Here is a 22468-nt window from a genome sequence, read left to right as displayed (position 1 = left end):
TTTTCTACTTTCTCTTGAAGTAAATTCAACATATGTAATTTGGAGTATTGGAAAATTAGGAACACTAGTTTGTTTTATAGAAACAGAAGCTTCTTGTGGGTGCAGGTACTAGTGTTCTCTGCTACAGAATTGATGCCTAATGTGTTGCAGATTTGTCTTAGATTTAGGAGGAGGAGGGTGCTGGCAGAAGGATCCCCTGGTGGGGCAAGGCCAGGCCAGTGCTTCCAGAAGAGCTCCTTGTCTGCCAGGGAATACAGTGACGTGAAGGAGGGATATGAAATGCCGAGTAAAGACCTACTTTAGGCAGTTCTTAAAAGAAAAAAAAAAAAAAAATCATAAAGTAAGAAATGATGAACCATGCAGTGATGGGAATCATTTTGATATCACCCCAAACCTTTTTTTCTTCAATCTTCACCTTCTTGATTATACCATCCAGCATTAAAGTGCTTTAATACTTCACAAAATGCTTTCATAAAATAGCCAACCAACCCTGAAATCAGGTGTAGTGGGAGTATTTATACCACAGAAATACTGATTACTGAAATCTATCCTTCTCTTGTCATCATTGGTTTTCCCAAGGCTTTGGTATCTTTTATTTCTACTGTGTATTCTCCTCTGCATTCATCTTCTTTTTTTTTCTTTTTGGTCTTCTGCTCTTTCCATTTTTTTTAGCCATTTTTATTATTGACAATGATTTTTGAGTCTCCCAAGCTCTGGTGTCACATAATTGGTATTGTTAAAAATTTCTTGAATGAATGACTTACTCTTCCTATTGCCTGATAAAATATGAAATACCCATTTGGAGGTTACATCATCACCTCAAAGTCCGAAATCAACCTATGGTCTTGCCTTTAAAAATAACTCCCTTTTCTGACACTCAATTTTTTTTGATAGCAAGAACGAACATTTAATGAGTGATTATCATGTGCCAGGCACTTTCCTACACATCATCTACTTCTCACAACAATCCTATGAAATACACAATGTAATGAAGAAAACAAGGCCAAAGGCACTGAGCAAGTGAAAGAAGAGATTTGAACAAGGCCATCTACTCAGTAAGTGCCTCGCGCATCTCGCTTCAGGCCTGTCTACCATAGTTCAGGGCACTCAGCTCTGGTGTTTTTAACCTCTCAAGTAGAGGCCTAAGTGACAAACACAGTCAGAAAAGATAGGACCTGAGTTGACAGGTAATTAGGAATAAGTGAAAAGGACTGAAACCTCAAAATCTCAACAAAATCAGTGAGGACAGATTCTTAACTAAAAATTAAAAAGTCAAAAGAGATTTTTGAAATTGCAGTTTTAAGCAAGGTCTGACATAACACAAATGTTGATTTTTCTTGATTTGGGTTGGAATTGGGGTTTTCAGGTCTATTTTTCTGACTCTATGTCAAGAACATAAGAGACTTAAAGAAGCAACACAGTCAATTAATGTAATTTATTTACAAATTTATTTTTGAAGCCTATACATAAATTCCAAAATAGTGGCAATACAGAGAATTTAACAATATTTTAATATGTTTTTACTCAACAGTCCACCTTTGTCTTTTGCCTTCTAAAAACAAGTACACTGGATTAAAGCAAAAATACTTTTAACTCCAAGTTTAATGCCTGAGTATTTCCAATATCTTTTGTGAACATGTAATAAAACAGAGGCAATTAATTTTCTTGAATGTTTTATTTCCATTCAGAGCTTAGCAATTACTTAACTTCACATTATTCAGTCACAAACGATAATCAAATGGCCTAAGCACCAAAAATCATAAACCTATTATAAGACAAGCCAATGGAATTTACAAAGTTAATATAAAACAACTATACTGATATGCATGGACATCGGGCCCTAGTAGAAATATGCTGAAATAACAAGCTTTATTTAAAGAATGAGGTCTTTGGGCAAAGAAGAAGGGTCATATCATCACAAATTATTAATAAGATTGTAGTTAAAAAAAAATAGGCTTGTAATTTTAATTAAATAAAGGAGGAAAGGGGAGCACATCATCACAGTTTACAAAATTTAATTACCAGTGCTCTCCAGGCATTCTGTTACTATCCCACTAACTTTCCTTACATATAACACAAAGTCCTACTTATGTAAAAACAGAATATTTTCTGTTTTTAGATAACAGATGCTATCTAATCTGACAGTCAGCAAACAATAGGAAAAAAAATGATAGCGCCACACTATCTCAATACCCCTGAAAATAGGGGCTAAAATGAGTCAACAGCAAACAGTATTCAAAGAGCACTGTATTATCTAATGTGATTTATAAAATAAGCAAAATTCAGTAATTTTCGATGGAAAAGGCCATGGTATTTGAAAATTAGGAATGTTTTACTGCTGATTTTCATCAAAATGGTACTCCAAGCCATGAAGATGGAACAAATTCCAAACCCAAACTTACTTGCATCACCTCAGTTTAATAATCCAATAAATGACAAAAAAGACAAATAATGAAAACAGCATCATATAGCACAGCAGTTTTGTTTGGCTCCCTCTGGATAAAATCTTCAGTTTTCCCATAGTTTTACCTAGAAATCCAGTTGTAGAATCAAATTGTGAATCCTATGAGAGGAGAAGGAAAATGAAATGTAGACTATAATATTCTACAATGTGCACATTTAGGTAACTGAGGGACTGTTACTAGAGTACACTCTTAATGTCAATTTTTGTGTGTAATCACTTCAGAAGCCTGTTCAGCATGATTACTCCATGTAAAATAAAACAATTCTTTCAATGAATAAAAAGGTCTTTCATTATCCAATAAGCATTTCATTCAGCCCCACAGAGTAAAAAAACTCAAAACTATTGGAGATATTATTCTAGTTATATGTATGACAAAACATCAATAACAAAGGTGGGCAGTGCCTGTGGCTCGAAGGGGTAGGGCGCTGGCCCCATATCAAACCCAGCCCTGGCCAAAAACAGCAAAAAAAGAAGAAGAAGAAGAAAGGTAAGGAGTTGGTATACTGTCACAGTTTTTCCCCTACTTTTTGTTGTGGCATTGCATTTCAAGGTCAAATGGATTCTCAACAGAGGAATTCCGCTAAAATTTATGGTTAGCAGATAAATGTACCTTTACTTTTAAGAACCTTTTATTTAGATAACTGGTTTTGAAGTACAATGGAGTCTAGTAAAAGTTCAGAGAATATTATGTAGAGGTGGGAAAATATGTCAAGTACTATAAACAAGGATGGGGACAAACTACCATATTAAAACATAGCTAGAAAAGTTTTTAAGATGAGAGGACTAGGTATGGATGAGAAATATCAGATGTTTTCACAAAAATCTCAACATTCTGAGATGTAAAGGCCTGGCACAATAATGGCCTTTAAATATGGCTTAGTCTCTATGTAGCTTATGCACTTTAGAGCTATGGTTCCTCACGATGATTATTTATCAGAATCACCTGGGATGTTCTTTTCAAAATATATTTGCCTAGATCCCTCCCTATGAAATTCTGCATCAGTATACTTAACATGAGAACCAGGCACATGTGTTTTAAAAGAGCTCCCTACATGATTACAGTGCGCAAGCTTAGTTAAGATCAATATAACAAATTCATTTTTAAACAGTACAATTTTAAAAGCATGTGGAGAAACCAGGAAAGGTCCAGAGAAGTTTAACCTCCAAATAAATATTAAGGAATGAAAGGAGGCTGACAAGAAAAGGTATATGTTGTTAGAGATAAAAGGCTCCAGGCTATTCAAATCAATGAGCACTTTGTTCAGAAATTAAGCATAAGAAGTAAGTCTCCATTAAGTGAAAGACATTTAGTTGATTGATATAAAGTGCTTTTTGATTGCTTGGTTAATAAATTACTAGCAGTCTTTACCCATTGTGATTTGAGTCTTTAACAATGTTTCTAAAACCAGCATTAAAGATACATTGGCTTCCACCTGCTCCTGCCACTTACGCTTGTTAGGCAAGATGAAAAATGCAAAAGCATGGTACAAATAAACCTTACAGCTTTTCCAAACACATTAGATTAAATGGATGGAAATCTAGGACTTAAGATTTGTAGAGATATTTCAAAATAAATAAATGTTGAAATGATATTATTCCCGATTAACTAAATTAAGATTAGATCAAATTATAGTTAAAATAACTACTTACCATTTCAGCTAGTAATTTATTTTGATTTTTAACTTCATGGCCTATTTCAATGGAAAGCTATAAAGAAAGCATATGCATAATTACTCATCTAAAAGCATTCCAATGTTATAAAGTAAAAATAATGCCATTCTAAGCATACGCATTTTCTCAAATGAAACTGCTTCTAGAAACATGAAATACACTGTCCTGATATCTTTTTCCACTGTAATTAATTTTAAAAATTAGAATTTCTATTCCTCCCAACTATGAACATTTTCTCCTTGCTCTTCACTCTAATTTCATCTTGATATTAAATTCCATCTTTCAATTTTGGTATATATGTTCATATATAAAATACTTTTCCTTGGCTCTCTTGTTCTTGCATATTTTTCTCTTTATTCACACAAAAGCATTTATCTGTATATTTCTGTGTTGCATTTTAAAAGACATACAAGTACCCATATGACAATTCAAATCCAGACATAAATAGTTAATAACTTCCTAATGAAATGCGACATTACTTTACATACATGCCTGGATTGTTTATTTTTAAAAGTATGTTTTTCCTTTAAAACATGATAAATTGGGGAAAAAATTTACAAATAAGGTTAGCTTCAACCTGAAGCTATGCAGAAAAGAGCCCAAGTTTATAAAAAAAAAATATAACAGGTAATTACAGCTGCTGTTCAAAACAAAATCTACCCAATACTGTATAGGACAAAGTTATCAAAGGCTCAACCTCCAAGATATTTAAATAAATACAATCAATTACTAAAAATTTTGGCAAGCCATTGCAAATAACTGTTCTTAACTTAATTTGAGTGAAAGCATATGGGATAATATTGATATAAAACTACACAAGAATTCTATAGGTCAGAACATGAGCTTTCCTCCAAAATTCAACAAATTGTGAGAGTCAATATAGTATCTATAAAGCTAGATAGTCCAAATCACCCAACTACTATTTATAACTATCATTCATGCCAAGAAAAGAAATTTCCAAGGCATCACAGCTTTCTTCTAATGAGTCTAAATTATAAATATTGAAGAGTTTTTTTAAGGCATTTAATTCTTAAGTCCTTCCAAATGTTATCTTTTCTAAATTATTAACATTATAAAAAATCATTCAGTTAATAAATCAACTTCTTTGAGTTTAATATCATTTTAAAAATACTCTGTTTCAAAATCTGATAGTCTCCAGGCTGGATACAATTTGATTTTCCATAGACTATAATGAAATACCAATTAAGTTCTGGCAACATGGGCTTCTAATGAATGCTTTATAAGTGTACAGAATGTTTACTGTAATGCAGAATCGATCACATACATTTTTAAAAATCAACTTTGTATAATTCCTTTATTTAACACAAATTTAATCAATACTACAGATAAAAAATTAAATTAGGTGATGTGTATAATATAAAAGTAAATACAATACAAAACCCTATGTTCTGATAAATTTCTTTTATATACAAATAATGCCAATGCAAATCACTATGCATAAAAGCTACAAAAATGGCATGAATGGTCTTATGTAGGAAGGAAAAGAGGAAAACTCTTTTCTTATAAGGAAAAGAGTTACTTTTGGATGTCGTAATTAGGTAAAGTTTACAGAAGGGAAGGGTGCAATGAAATGGGGTCTACAGGATGAGCAAGACTCAGTCAACGTAAGGAGCAAGAGAATGCTGAAGGCAAGGAAATGGAGTGTTCAAAGGTGTGAGAGTGGGGAAGTGACAGCACTCACAGAACAGAGAGAGCACTCTACTTTGGCAGAAAGTGCATGCACATTCTGGATGTGTGGGAGACAAGATTTGACAAACTAAGGCCAACCTTTAAAGGACCTATCTGAACAAGCTATAAAGTGTGAACTCTATTAAATCATGGGAGGACACTGACGATTTCTGGGTGTGCAAAATGCAATTTTAAAATACTCTAAAACGATGACTGTGGCAACAGTATGTGGCTCAGATCAGAACATATAAAAAAGCAGAAACAGGTAAAGGGATTCTCCCAACAGTTCAACTAAGAAAATCAGGGGACAGTATTAGAAAAAGAAAAGTAGAAATAGAGAGAAACGTTAGAAAGAAAGCTTAAGACTCGGCACTGCAAGGAGGTTCAAAGGTAGAAACAAGGAAGACTAAGATCTGTAGCTTAGGAGACTAGATGAAAGAAAACTAGAAGACTTACTTGGGGATTGAAATGGAACAGCTCTCTCTATTTGACATATTACAGCAGACAACACACATTATTTTAGATTTTACCACAGACAACAGCTGAAGTTTAAAAAAAAAAATCTTTTTTTAAATACCATATCTTTTGATTTGCCACATTTTCTAACCTACTCAAACCATGGTCTAAATTATAAGCACAGGTTGACCTCCAAAATCAGAGTATTTAGGTAACTGAATTCCTTAGTATGACACCAATAAAAGTGTACAGTTTTAAAGTATATTATATACAAATATATAAATTAAAACACACATAATGTCTATTATAACTTACAGATTTGATAGCGGTGACTTTGCTCCTCAGACTTTCAGTGAGTCGCTCATTTTCTTCTTCACAGGCACTATACCCACTACTCGCATAGCCATAGTTCCCATAGTTGCCAGGGGGTACTCCCTCACCTACAAGGATTAGAGGCACAAGTGTAGTTACAGCAAAAACAGAAGCCACTTTTGAAACCTTGACAGTTAGGAAAGAATCAAAAAAGACCCCCGGAGGGCGTTGCAGACCATGTATGTATAAAATATTCACATTCTAAATGAATTTAAAAAATTAAGAACCAGAGATCAGACCAATTATTTCTATTATCCTCTCTTAAGTATATTCAATTCATTTCACTACACATTTTTTAATTGTTTATTGACTGCCCAAAAGACACTAAACTAGGCACTGACACATAAGGATATTCAAGATACATTCCCTTTTCAAACAGAAACATGTATTTTAATGAAAGATTTAAATGCAGTAACATCAACTACCCACTGAAGTGTCACTATGAAGAGAAAGGGAGAAAACAGTTAATATAGTAGCGTAAGAGTTCACGGCAGAGGGAGGGTCTCTTACTAGCTTCTCTTTCTCTTAATTAGAGATGAATGGGGATAAGCATGGGGGTGGGGTGGCAAATTGAAGCTCATTCTCTTGCTCTTTACGTAGACAGAGATGGAATAACTTATGCAGAATGTTAGCTGAAAGGTGGATTTATTCATTCTTCAACATGTATTTGAGGAACTACCATGTGTCCATTGTTCTAAGTACTACTCTTATGGAGCGCTAGGGGATGACATTGAGAACACAGTCCCCACCATCCTGCCTAATATAGTACTTGGTATTTACCAAGTAACCAAAAAGGTGGAGTGAGCACTAACAATGAATGCATACATAAATGTGCTACAGCACTGAGAGAAGAAAGCATAAATCAGAGTATTCATTGACCACACTTTTTTTTTAATGTTAATTGTTGCCATCAGTTTTCTCAGTAAGGAAGAAAAACAGCTATCTGCTGAAGAATGAGTGATCATTTGGAATAAAAAGTAAGGACAATAATGAAGAAAAGTGACCAGGACTGCATGAGATTATTACTAGGAGGATAAGACAAGCCTGCTTGAGGTAATAAGTTATAATGCTTCAATCCTCCCAGATATGTGATTTTTTTTCTAGAAAAGGGGTTGAGTTGAGATTGCTTTGCCAAAAGTGACAAGTGAGTTGTACTATCCAAATTTTCCCTCAACAGCTGACATACAATTCATGAAGCCTTTCAAATATGTTAGTATGAAAGTTAAGAACTCTAGTCCTGGGAATAATATTTTTGTCCCCACTCAACAATTAAAAATCAACATATTAAAATAATGCATTCTCACTCTATTAACGAGACTCCGTGCAAACTCTAACAAGGACCATGATTCTTTTAAAAAAGGACAGTATCTTCTTATGTGACTAAATTCTCAGAATATAACATTTACCCAATAAATAATTACTGAACTGATTAAATTTAATAATGATAATATCACCATCCTAAATTAATAGTTATTTGCCTTACTCTTTGTTTTTACTTTGATTGGCTATCTTCTTTTGCCTACCTTAAATTTAGAGTTCTTCCAGACTGTTCCATTTACTAAAACTGAAATTTTCATTTTTTTACCCCCAAATCTTTCAATGCACATTTCTTCTATTAAAGAGTTAATTTTCCCATCCCAGATATAATGAAAAAAATCAAATTAAATGCTAGACTTGCTATTCCAAATTTAGCCCTTTTTTTCATGTGGATTACTGCTATGCAAAGTTATAGAAAAGCTAGCAAGTGCCAAAGATCAAATGCTACTTTTTTGAGGTAGGGTCTATCAATAACCTAACAAAACCATTTAGCAATTCATGTGAAGTGTGGCAGTTTCTGCATATAGATTATTAGTCATATTCACTATTATCCCAAATTTATAATTCCAGGTCTACACACATTAATACTTTATAAAAGGTAAAGCAATATTAAATTTACAAAAAGCCCTCAATTCACGCCAATGTAATCTATAACAATAGTCATAGATTCCCCTCTCAACCACAGGGGAACTTAGGCGGAAAAAAAAAAAGGAAGAAGAAGAAGGCCTCTACCTTTGAGATTCTATTTAACTGGTCCAGGCAACAATACTTTAAACATTTCTCAGGTGATGTTAATGTGTGAGTCAAGAACACTTTTCACGTCCCTTTTCTCCAATTTTAACATGACACACTGCAGTAGAACAAATATTCAGAAGAACCTAAATGCCTATTCATAAATCCAAAATGCTTGGCCTGGCATACAAAGATCTCCACAATGTGGTCCCATGTCCCCTACTTCAACCAAAATGGCTTAATCATAATGTCTTAAATACATAGTTCATAATTTTAATTCTACACCTTTTCATATTTTTTTGGTCATCATTCTATCTGGAATTTACCTCCCCCTCCCTGCAACACTCAGTGTCTTAAGTTCCTATGTCTTCTCAAAGTACACTACACAGTAACCCATCTCTGAGATATTCACTATCTGTAGAACTTAACTGATATTTTAATGTATAGCTATCACCCTGCAATATAATTTGCACATATTCCTACTCTCCAGCTAAACTGGAAGCTTGAGAGCACAAACTAGGTAACAAATGCTGTATACTTAGAACTTACCCAAGCACACAATTATTGTTGGCTGTCCTTAATGATAACCAAAAAAAAGGTTATACATATAAAATCAAAATTTTTTTCTCTCCAATTTACCAGGCCCACTTTCTATATACATAAAACCTTCATTACAAAAAAAAAAAACTTTTTCATACCACACCTTATTAATCAATATACAAGTTTATAGTTATTGGCAACCTTCACTGAATATCTGACACTTTCGAAAATTGTTTCCTTTTTCCATCTTATTACAGTGACTTAGAAAGATAACATTCTCTTTTTTCATACATTCTCCCAGAACTAGGAAATGCTGTTCTAATAACTATGCATTATTATAGTGCCCATTAAAACTTCTGCGGCCTTATTCCTGCTGCTTGACGAGCTGGCTTCCCAAACACACAAGATCAAGAACAAATGTTAAGTCACCAAATCTTATCACGTTCCACTGCCCTAACAGTAGGACAAGGTTCACATAAACGTACCCATAAAAGGTAAAACTGCCTTTGACCCCGATGTTATATACCAAGGCCTTTAACAGTAATGACATGTATATTTACCTTTGTATCTCACTGGTACCAGACTAACATTATCATTATTAGTGAGCCTCAAGTGCAACACCTACTCTTCAAACTTGACTTCAAAAAAAAAAAAAAACAACGAAAGTCCACGGCCAGTAGAGAAAGAGAAACCCTAGTTGGGCTTTGGGGAACACAGTAGTTTTCGCAACCATGCTCAGTCACTAAGATTCAACTACTGAGTTGGTCCCTGTACATACTCCACTCCTCAGCCATCCACTACTCTCTCTATCGAGTACCCCAACTTCAGTCTGGATCAAACTTAAGGAAACTCTTATGAACTGGAACAAATGGTGTATTTCCACTTGGCACCGGCTCTAAAGACCCCTCCAGACATCCCGCTTTTTTTGCCCAGATGCTAGGAACAGAAGACCGGTCCGATTTCCTCCCGCGCACCCGCGCCCAGCAAGGCGAGTTCTAGGGCCCCGAACTTCGAACCTCAGCCCTCTTCTTACCCAGGCCTGCACGCCTCATCCTGACACAGTTAAGAGGAAAAGGCGAGCGGGGGAGGGTAGCAGGAAAGAGGTAGGGGTCACCCGGACCGCGTCTTCAGTACTAGGGTCCTGCCAACACCAACTTCATTCCCCAAAGCGCCACGACATCAGTGGAGTCTAAACACCGCGCCTGCTGATGGCGTCATCTGGCGCTTATCGGCGCCCTGCGAAGATTGAATGGCGTTCTGGGAAATGTAGTTCGCTGCAGCCGCAAAGCGAGTGGCGGGGGGCGTGGTGTGAACCCAGCTCCCGGCGCCGTCCGGGCTTACGGAAGGGTCTTACGGAAGGGGCGCGACTGCTGCTGCCGCCTAGACTTCCGGTCTGTAGCCCAAGTTCCCGGCCGCTGTACTCCCGGCTCCCCGCACCCTGCCTTCAGCTTGTTGGCCCCCAAGTTTAACCGAGTAGAACTGCCCCTCCTGGACCACGCGCGAGAGCGTGTTTGATTTATCTTGCCTGATTCAGCCTTGTGCTTCCTCTCAACTCCAAAGACACTTCAGGGAATGAAAGAAAACTTTGTCCAAGTTTCTCAGTTTACACACAAGTAATCTGAGACCCACAGAAGTAACCACTCTGTGCCGGGTCACCCTCAGTGGAGAAAACCAGGGTAGTTCCCTGGAGGAGGAGCCCTGCTCAAATCAGAGCTGTCAGGGAAAGGCGTGGGGTCTCTTCGGAGCCACTCGAGAGTTCCCTGTACTGCATTTGTTGAGCTTCTACAAAGAGCCAAGCCTTAATTGTTAAAAGGACCGAAGGGCACCTAAGCTTCTTCCCACTTAGATCTTATTTAACTTAACACAAAGGGACTGACAAACTCACATATGGCAATGTGCCCGTTTGGGATTTTAAAAACTTATTGGTGAGGCGGTGACCTGCTAGAATTGAGGTTAACTTTATAATTTCATCTTATCGTACAGGATTATTGTGGGTATACAATGAAATAATGGTTTTTGAAAAAATCTTTAGAAGATAAGGGGATTTAAAGAGAAAAAAATCTGATAGACAGTAGATGTCGAAAACCTACTGGGCGTTTGCGGTTTTGTTGCTGCTGTGTGTGGAATAATCTAGAGATTTCTGACTATGTAATCTCTGATCATTTAGTGTTTCCTCAGTATTCCTCAGTTTCCCAGTACAGTATTAACATTGACTATAACAGTGGCTTAAATCTCTGCTTTAAAGCTGCTTTTGTTAAAAAAAAAACAAAAACAAAAACATAATTTATGAAAACAGTTCTTAATAAGAGTTACTAACTGGGGGGGATAAGCTTGGTCCAGTAGTGTTTTGAGAGAAAAACAGTCTTCATAAGAATTAAATAAACCACCATTCTCAAAATGCAATGGAATTAAAAAGATTGCATCAGGGACAATTATCACTAAAGAGTCAAAGAACTGATAGTTAGCTGTCCCTTTTTAATTTACAAAATGTAATAGCCCCTTGTTTTGATTATTAAAACAAAGTGTTCTAGAATCAAAATGTTTTTAAAACTCGTCTTGCTTAATGAAGGCTTACTGATATAAATTTGAAAATGGTTGTTTTTTAAAATCTAATGTTGTGTTTACCAAAATTGATAATTTAAATTACAGAAAATGTGTTATACTTCCTCCTGCTTTATATGGTAGGACGACTTAGAATAAACTATAGTTAAAAGGGAAAAAAAAAAGCATACCAAGAATATAGCTCCAGACAGGAAAGCCAGTTCGCATTGGGTTTGTTACCTAAAAATTCAAATAATTACTTATTGCTACAATTGACAGTCTCAAATCAGGATATTGTCATCTGAAAATATTTTATACTCTAAGATGAAGCAGGAAAAAATAAATTTTATGCAAAGAAGAATAATTATTATATGTGACCACAGTTGATAGTGACCAGAGAAAATTATTTTCATTTTTCTCCTTTCCTTTTACTTTTTCTCCTTTCCTTTTATAACATCTCTAACTCTTCTTGGTAATTGAAGGTGAATAAAGATAGCATTTGCAACTTTTTTTCCTACTCACCTAGGATAATTTCATAAAAAACATCTAATTTTTGGAGGTCTCTAAGAGATGAATGACTAAAAATGACTTAAAATCATATTAAATATTCCTTGTAGTAATCACAGAAGCAAGAATGTGAGCAGGAAATGTCTGAATCTTGGTACATAATTTGAACCTTTCCCCTTTCCGTCTGCTGCCCATCGGTCCTACTGTTTCCTGACCAAATTGCAGGACCAATCCAAGGAAACTGAGTACCATGCTCTCAAAACTGGCTAAGTAAACATTAACAAATGTTTCAGTCATGAAGTGTCTTGAACTTGAAGTATCTTGAACATGGAGTATCTTGAACTTTATATTTCAAATGTAGGAGAATGTAAACTAAAATCAGCTCTTGATTGACAAGCTATGGAAGAAAGTTTGCCAACCAGTTGTTCAACACTAAAAACACATTTCCTCAGAAGACTAATACTTAGCTCAGAAAACATATGACTATTGTGGTTCGTATGTTGGCAAAAATCTATGTAACTCAAAGAACAGCAGAAATACTATATATTTTCAGTGGAGACTAGCAGAAGAAAATAATGTTGTAATCCTTGTGATAAATAAAGCAATTCCATTAAAGAAGAAACAGAATTTTTAAAAGTCATTTTGTGTTTTAAAAAGAATGAATTTTACTTAAAAGTTCTTAAAAATGCACAGAAAAAAATTTCAAGGAGTTTTCACAGATCCACCAATTTGATCTTTCCTTTCCATAATTTGAGAATACTACTAGCATTGATATCATGCTTCACAACCATGGTTAGCAAAAATGAGGCACCCAATTCCAACTTAAAAGTCTCCAGCAAAGAGCTTCATAATCGCTGGGCGCTGTGCAAAATGAAAACATAGCACCCCTAGTTCAAAAAAAAAAAAAACAGGGAAAAGGTGCAGATAAAGAGACTAAAACATTAATTTTTCCTTTTGTGATATCCCTGCCATCCCCCCACCCACTCACACACAACTTGTTATGGTAATTTTATCTGCTATTTAATGTCCTAAGTAAAGGAACAAAATAAAATTTTAAATTATTAGCATGAATTGTACCCTTCATCTTTATATTGTCTGACAGTTTTCAATGCAAAAACATAAGTGTGCTTAACTCATGGGAAATCAGAGATTTTTATAGTTCGTATTGGGTAGCTCGTATTTGAATATGTATAATGTGTATTTCATTCTTACTTCTGTGAAACAGTGGAAACACTGCACAAATGGACTGTTTTTTCCATATCTTTGTGTGCACATATTCTACCGGCACTACTTTGAGTTTACTGATGAGCTGGGGGGACTGAAAGGAAAAGGAATTATGGTTTGCCTTATCTATTTCTTTCCTTCTGTGTCATCATTTTTTTCAATACAATTGGCTAGTACAAAATAAGATGAGTAAAGAATAATGATAGGGTTCTGTGGTTGTTTTCCTCCTTCTGCAGAAGTTTTGTTTCAAGCAAAACATGTAGCCTTTTGGGGCTGTCGGTACCCAAGCTTACTTAAGCAAAGACTTAACACACTTACCTTGTATTCATTGTGAGTCTTGCTGAACTCTGGTGCATTGTTTGAGTCCACTGGAATTCTGTATTCCTGGTCATTGCAAGTGGAGTGGCAAAGAACATTGAAAATTGAAATTATGCATAACTCCTCTGCTTACGTGTATGCACCCTTGTTCCATTAGGCTTCATTTACAAAACACTAGATCAAAAATAAAATTATTAAGAATTTTCAGACAGTGACCACAGATTATTAAACCAAATACAGGGGCCTTCCGAGCAAAGTGTCTTACGTGACTACAAACATTACAGGTCTCTAAGCCCCGGTCTTGAGAGAGAAATTTTCCAAGGAATTGGAGCCATTTTTGGTGGAGAGAAAGGAAAGGAATGAGTGAATACAGAGGATATATAAATCCACAGAGAGAGAGGAAGGTGAAATATTTGAACTGAGGAGTGAAATTCACAGGGAAGCAAGGAAGTGGAGTGTACATATGATGCCCCAAGGGAAAGGGAAGCGAAGGAAGGGAAGAGGTGGTAAGTTGCACAGTTCTCCCCAACCACCCACCAAGCAAGTTTCTGTCTGGAGTAAGGGTTAATGAGCCATAGATGAGTGAAATGCTAGTGGCTTGGCAAGTACAGGTAGTAAAAAATTGCCGTGAAGGTGAATGTGGTTCCTGCAGCCCTGAGGGATGGAGTAGGATTTGCAAGGACGAGGTCCTTTGTGTGTGTTTCACTCTGAGATGTTTCACTCTTCCAGGAATTTTGATGCATTACTAAGTCCTCATCCTGGGAAATGATTCCTTCCTTAAGTCAGTTAACCAGTAACCGTGATTATTTTCTGAGTATCTGGCTCACAGCAGAGCAGTGTTGTAAAGCTAACTTTAAAGGGGCATGTTGCATAGGCTGCCCTTTTAATATTCCAATTTTAAAGGCATTTGTGACATTTCTTAAAACATCATTTTAGATCAAAGAAGATAGGTTTAATTTTCATTGCCCAGAAAATATCGGTGTTATGTTTTTAGAAGCTCGGCATTACCTATCATTCAACACAAATTTAGTCAAGTTGATATTCATTTTCTTTTAATAACATTTATTATTCAAGAAGTGTATTGAATTATAGTGATACCTTCAAACTACAGAAGGAAAAGTGAAGTATACAACTTAGTTTTATTCCTACAGCACTATCAGGCACTTTGAGAGATGTTGTTTTATTATTTCCCTGCTGACTTATTCTTTCTCAATGGTGCAGATTAGTTACATATATATGATAGACAAAATATTTCAATACATTGCTCAGATATTTAAATATGCTATTAGTTTTTATGTGGTAGATAGTCACCTAGTTTTTCTGTTTCACCAAAGATAATGGTCTCATGAGTTTTGGTATCTAGAATTAGACCAAGACTGTGTTGCAGACGTACTTAAGTCATTTCATTTGAGTTCTCTTTAGTTTATTGACACAGAGTATTAGTTAGTCAGAGTCCAAAAGATCAAATTATTGTCTATTTTAATAGACAATAATACCTTGTCTATTATTAATCATAATCCCACAGTCATCTGATACGGTCAAACTTTTATAACTTTAATATTTGTTTTATTATTTCAGATTAAATTGAACAGCTTCATAACATTAGATACCATTAAAATGACTTAATCATTATATCAAGAATCATTATTATTTGACACCCACATCCCAGGAGGGTCAAATCTAATTACTTCTTTAAAACTTATTCACGCTTTTAGTAATTTGTTTCTGTAACTGATTTGTACAGACTTCCTTTTCTTGGTTTGCTTTACGGTACATCTGTGTCATAAGATACTATAGCAGAATGAATGACAGGCCATTTTTTAATAAATGTCATTAGTCCAATTTATGTTCATGTACAAAAAGAAAAATGAACCCTACCTCTTTCTTATACAAAATTGAGAGAATTATAACCTACAGTGAAAAGTCAAACAAAACTTTCAGAAAAGATAGGTTTCTTTAAAATAGGAAGGATTACGCAAACAAAATACAAAATCATTAACCAAAAGGGTAAATTTTTAAAAATGTATTACATTTAACTGTTTATTAAGCAACACCATTAAATGAATTAAAAGAGAAATCGTTATATTTGCAACACACGTATCTGACAAAGGACTTATATACAGGATATCCAAAGAACTCCTACAAATTAAAAAGGAAAACAGTCCAATAGAAAAATGGACATAAACCTTGAAAGTCTCCTCACTAAAGTTTATATTCATTCTTGAGTAATTATTATACTTATTCAAGTTTTGTAGCCAAAGTGCAGCAGAAATGGGTACTACATTCCAGATATCCTTTCAGGCCCAGCATTTGTATGTGATACTAAACCAGCTGAGTTGTCCTGGAAACCCTTCAGGGAATTTTTTTTTTTTTTTGCAAATTTATTTATTTAGTTAGATTTCAGATTAATGGGAGAGTGCAAACAACTAGGTTACAATGTTTGCGTTTGTTAGGTAGAGTCCCTGTTGTAGTTGTGTCCCACACCCAAGATGTGTGCCACATACCCTTACATTGTGCCCATTGAGTGAGAGCACACCAATTCCCCCTTCCTGCCCCCTTCCCATCCCTTCATTCCCCTCCCTCCAGCTGGAATTGAATTGGGTCTTTCTTTTATATGGATGTGTATTAGATTGTGTGCTGGCTTCATATTAGTATTGAGTACATTGGATACTTGCTTTTCCATTCTTGTGATATTTTACTAAGAAGAATGTGTTTCAACTCCATCCAGGTTAATACAAAAGACGTAGAGTCACAATCTTTTTATGGCTGAATAGTATTCCATGGTATACATATACCACAGTTGGTTAATCCATTCCCCTTCAGGGAATTCTTAAGATTGTCATAGACCCCAAGATCTCTTGTTTTTGGTGACTATTTTTTCTCAAAAATATTAAAACCAGCCCATATTTCATATTAAACATTATATGTATAAAACTTTTAAAGGGCTCTGGTAATTTATTTTAACACTACTCAGTCTAAGAGTAACCCATTATTGACTCTTATGAATTAACATTCGTTATTAGAAATTTCCAAAATACTTTGGAAATCAGTGCATCTAACCTACAAATTACTTTCAAAGATAATTTTTAAATGAACAGTAAAGTTGACAGTGAGGAAAGTTGACATGTTAGATTTTTTCAGGGCTTTTTGTTTTTTGTATTTTGGAAAATAGATAGAGAGAAAAGAGATGGAGAGATGGAATTTTAAGGTGAGTATCATGGAGCCCAATGGCCCTACAGCCAGGCTTTGTGGAAAGCCTGTTGTCCCTTTAGAGATATGTGGTATCTTCTTTCTGCATCTCTTGTGTCTATTTTATTTTTCTTTCTAAAGACAGGATTCTCACAGCTGTCCCAAAATGAACAGCTTAACCCCCTATCTCTCTGACCCTCCAGTTTGATTCTTGTAGTAATTTCTCTCAGCTATAGTTTCTTGTTCTGGCTTTACCAGAAGAGAAAAACTGATTGCTCTAATGTAGATAAATAAGGTGGCCATCCCTAGTCACTTCAATTAGTTGATACTGGCAGTGAGTGAATGGGTAGGGTTTCCAGAACTTTGGCCAGATATTCTTTAAGAAATGGATGCAGTCTAAGGGAAAAGATGGTTCTCTAGAACATTAAGGCATGTGTGAGACTTGAAGTGTTTACATGAAAGTTCCTCATCTCCGTTCTGAGCAACAAAAAGATTTTATGGAATAGTTTAGAAAAGTAAAGGCTACATGCTCACACACATTCCTGAGGCCTTTGTTGCTATCATAAACCCACAGCAAAAGGTATGGTGTGTGAGTGAGGGCAATAATTTGTATTCTTAACCCAGGTGAATTTGACCTTGTACCTTCACTCCTGTTTATTTTATTTTATTGAATTTTCTTTACTGAGGTTAGAAGACCATCTTCTCTCAGGGGGCGAGGATACAGACCTGATCTTGTGTGAGTTCTCTGATGCTCTCTGTGAGGGAGGTAAAGTGTAAGGTTGTGACTTCCACTCAGTCTAGAGAAACTATCTTTAAGTAATCTTCATTTCTTCATGTCTTTGTAGCCCACTCATTTTAAGCAGAGATTCTGAAACCAAGTATAATCTTCACATTTTAATGAAATAGAGCATTTCATTCAAGTAAAATTCTTCTCTAGCTAAGTTTGGCTTTTTTCTTTCTCATAGAAAGACCATTTCTGGCACAAAAATAGAATCATGATATATAATCTTTGCATTTACAGAACAGATGTCATCTTTGATTTATTATTTGCTCACCCATAAAAGCTGTTTATTGCCAGACTGGAGACACTATAAATTGGATTTCCTTCTTTGCCAAGGTTTCTTTTTTTGTTCCCTAAAAGTCTCTGTCATTAGTGCCCCGAGATCAAAGATAGTTTGATCACTATTAGCAAAGGAAAGAGTTATGTGGAAATAAGAATTGTTACAGAGAGAATTAGAAAACTGATTTCATTGAACTACAGGAACAGAGGAGAATTTCCTACCATTGCCCCAGTCTCCCTTTATTAAAGTATTGTTATGACACTTCTGGACATTTGGCTTGGTTGCCTAATTTGCTGCTAGTGTAACTCAATTAGAAAACTTTGTAAAGAGGAAAAAATGTTTTTAGACAACAATGTGCTCCATAAATATTCATGCTTGTGCCTCTGAAATCTGGGTCATTTTGAGCTTTATTCCATTAAAGAATTAGGCTGATGCAGTACCTCACACCTGTAATTCTAACTCTCTAAGAGGCCAAGGCAGGTGAATCACCTAAGCTCAGGAGTTGGAAACCAGCCTGAGCAAGAGTGAGACCCTGTATCTATTAAAAAAAAAAAAAGACCAGCCGGGTGTTGTAACACAAGCCAGTCTGTAGTACCAGCTACTTGGGAGGTGAGGCAAGAGGATGGCCTGTTGCTGTGTTTGAGGCTGCTGTGAGCTCTGACACTACAGTACTCTACTCAGGTAGAGAGTGAGACTATCTCACAAAAACAAATTAAAAAAAAAAAACATCTATTAGAAAGGAATGGTAACCAATGGCATCCATCCACATTTCTGTGAAAATTTATTTAGTGCCTTATCTCTGTACTAGAAATAATAGGAGAAAAAGGAGTTGTAAAGAGGATTTTCTTCTCTACCAGATCATAAGCGTTAAGTGGATTGGTACTCAAGTCTGTCATGATAGCACAATAATATTCTGATGGGCAAGGGTTAACTTTACTGATGAAAGAATGGTACCCAAGAGACTCTAATGCTAGGGAAATAATGGAGCAGCTTGTCACAGTGTGTTGAGACGTCTCTTTATCCAGAAGACCTTAAGATAAGGTTAGTTTAATTTTGCCCTTAAGAGTCTGGGCAGTTCTCAGCACAAGCTGCCAGTCTTTATTAATGAACCTCAACACTTTATTAACATCAACACATGTACCTTCTCCTTCATTCCAAAACCAGCCTAGTGACCTGCTGTGCACATGACACCACAAGTGTAATGCAACGTTTGGGTGTAAGAGAAATGGTGCAGTACGTAGCTACATGTCACTTACCCACAGATACTCCTAATGTCCTGTTCACCACTCTAGGCCTTCCTCCTCTTTTTACTTCCAATAATTTCTTTCTATCATTCTTTTGAACATTTCTGTTCAGATATGTCATTATAATTTCAAACTCAATCGTTTTCTCCCCCAAACTATCTTGCCTCCCTGATTTTTCATAATCCTTGTTAGTGATATCATTAAGGCTCAAACCCTCTGGGTTGTTTTGACTTTTTCTGCTTTGCCTAGTATACCAGCTTACCTGCCAAGCCTTATTAAGGTTTTGAAATAACTTTTGTATTTGCCCCATAAGCCGCAGGCTAGATTCTTTCTATCCCATGGAATTTATCTTAATCACTTTAAGAATAATCAATTATTTTTCAAAACTTCTAGTCACCTATGACATTTCGATGATCATTTACTAAATTTCTCCAACAAGCTTATCTATCACTGTGGTGGATATAAGGAAATATAAGCTGTGGTTCCCGCTGTCAAAGCTTTTATGAACCTTTCAGTGAGATTAGGAGTCCACGTAGAGAAAATTAAATATAATACAAAATACTAGTGAAAAGATGCATTACAAGGCTTGATAATCTCCTGATTTTTTTTATAATCTCCAAATTCCAAGGAATAGTTCAGATGAGTGTAAAGTCTTAAAGTATATATCCCCAACCTGGAGTTTTATGTTTATTGATTCAAAGGAAACAGAAATTGTAAAAACAGAATATAATTGGATCATGCAGATTACACCTACCAAAATATGTTTGAAGCATTTCCAAACAGAAAGAAAATGAAAAATTAACATAGTTTACTGAAGTATGTAGTGGAAAAATAAAAATAAAGCAAAGGTGCATCATTAATAAAATAGCTGAATAAATAATAGCATATTCATACTGCTGATTATTACAAACCCATTAAATAGGATGATATATGTCCATATGAGTTGATTTGGAGGAATTTCTACATTTTATTTTCAAATAAGAAAAGAAGGATGCAAAAAATTAGTATCACCATAGTTTCGTGAAATGAAAGATTTCTTCTGCTGATGCTATAAAATTAAGGCGTTCTGGAAAGATATAACCTCCAATCCTTTAGGTATTGAGCTTTTCCTGATGTGCAGAAGAACAAAGAGGACTAGGAGGGATGAGAAAGGGAAGAAAGAAAAAAGCTCTCACCTTAACAACATGTAGCAAATTGCAAACCAGCTAAAAAGCTTCTTTTCCTTATGGTCATAATTCCTGTTATGTAACCTTACAGCTCCTGTCATCAAGAGGTGAGTTTTATTTCTATAGCCCTAGATTAGGGCTGGCTTTGTAATTTGCTTTGGACTGTAGAGCATATTGAAAATAATATTGCGTCACTTCTGAGACTAGTCTTTAAGAAGCCTTGCTCTTCTTCTTGGGAACACTTTCCGGCCATAGGGAACAAGCTACCTGGTGAAAAACGTGTGTCCCAGTCACTTCTGTTTCCCTAACCAACCAACAGCCAACCCCCAGGAGCTGAGCAACCTTGCTAACTAGCAGCTAACCACAGACACGGGAGTAACCTCACGCCCAATCATAGTACCCTGTTTCCCCAAAAATAAGGCAGTGTCTTATATTAAGGTGTGCTCCCAAAGATGCGCTAGGTCTTATTTTCAGGGGACGTCTTATCTTTCCTGTGAGTAGGTCTTATTTTCGGAGGATGTCTTATTTTCGGTGAAACAGGGTAGCACCTACCCAAGCATAGGCTACCAAATTGCCAGACAACAAAATCAGGACAATTATTTGGTTGTCAACTTAAGGCAGTAGATCTTGAGACAATGTGCTATACAGAAAAAGCTGATGGATACAATTTTTTGTTGAGAAGAAAATGATATCATTTATTACATGAATTTTTGTCTAGAGAGGTTACTGTGAATAGATGTAATATAACTCAGGAAATACATGATGAGTCCAATAAATGTCTTGAGCAAAATCAAAAACTTGTAAGCATTTAATGGTGAAAAAAGGGATCCCATTTCTTTTTCGTATGATAAATCTCATTGTATAAACTTATGTTTTTGTAAACTACTACAGAAAGTGTCTATAACCCCGATACATGGCATAGCAAGTTATTAGAAAGCAAACACCCGGGTAATCAAAATAGAATATTAACAGCACCCCCTTCGATGCTTTACTTTTACTTGTCCCTTCTCAATAAAGTTTTATCATGGGTTTCATTCTTAAACAATAATTTTGCTTGTACTTTGTGACTGATATTTTTGCTCAGTAGTGTTTTCTCAAAATTCATCCATCTAGCCATATTTCATTTATTTTTATTACTGTATCATGATTTTTTTTATTAAATTATAGCTGTGTACAATAATGCAATCATGAGGTACAATATGCTGTTTCCACATACAGTCTGAAATATTTTCACCGAACTGGTTAACATAGCCTTTATGGCATTTTCTTAATTATTGTGTTCAAACTCCTTATACTTATTCTGTAGTTATTGGATGTCAGATTTATTTCCAGTTTGTGATCATTACAAAGAACTCCACTTTGAACAGTCTTGTGATTTTTCTGTGTAACACATGATTATAGTTTCACATAATACTCCAGTATATAAACACAGAGATGGAATTGTTAGGTCATTGCATAGCTGTATTCCAAATATATAAGATGATGTCAAACTCTATGAAATAAATAAATATTGGTATATGTTTAACTTTACTTTCCATACCCATGTTTACTAATGGAGTTAAGCACATTTTTATATTTATGAGACTCTTGGATATCCTCTTTATGAAAATGCCTATTCGAGTTTTGTGCCCACATTTTATTGTGTTAGCTGGCGTTTTTTTATTATTTATTTGTACAAGGTTTTCACATATTCCCTTTACAAGGCATATGTTTTTCATGTATTGCAAATAGCTCTTTCCATTCTGTGTATTGTGCATTATCTTTTTATTCCTTAATGATGTCTTTTGATGAATAAAAATTGTATTTTTTCCTTATGACTAGAATATTTTATATTCCATTGGAGAAAATGTTTCCTACCTGAGGTCATGAAAATATTCTCTCTTAATTCTAAATTATTAGTTTTTTTGTCCTTCACGTTTACGTCTGTACTTTAACTGTGATAGGTTTTGTGTATGGCATAAAGTAGGAATCAAGTAT

At 35.3% G+C, this 22468-nt stretch overlaps 1 protein-coding gene across 2 annotated transcripts; it reads right to left on the bottom strand.

The window, feature by feature from the left end:
* Window positions 1-1420: 1420 nt before the first annotated feature.
* On the bottom strand, window positions 1421-10444 carry BET1 (Bet1 golgi vesicular membrane trafficking protein). 2 transcript variants are annotated; one of them, XM_053553695.1, is made up of 4 exons: window positions 10275-10444; window positions 6596-6720; window positions 4115-4171; window positions 1421-2563 (listed from the first exon to the last, which is right to left on the bottom strand). In XM_053553695.1, exons 1-4 carry the CDS (start codon window positions 10291-10293, stop codon window positions 2408-2410), a joined length of 357 nt encoding a protein of 118 aa, XP_053409670.1. In that variant the 5' UTR covers window positions 10294-10444; the 3' UTR covers window positions 1421-2407. The 2 variants fall into 2 exon arrangements, with proteins under 2 accessions (XP_053409670.1, XP_053409671.1); XM_053553696.1 differs by lacking the exon at window positions 4115-4171 and having other exon boundaries at window positions 10275-10436.
* Window positions 10445-22468: the final 12024 nt, after the last annotated feature.

This window comes from Nycticebus coucang, chromosome 11 (assembly GCF_027406575.1).
Source record: "Nycticebus coucang isolate mNycCou1 chromosome 11, mNycCou1.pri, whole genome shotgun sequence".
Taxonomy (NCBI): domain Eukaryota; kingdom Metazoa; phylum Chordata; class Mammalia; order Primates; family Lorisidae; genus Nycticebus; species Nycticebus coucang.
Note: the sequence above shows the minus strand (reverse complement) of the source record. Positions and strands in the feature narration are given on the sequence as shown.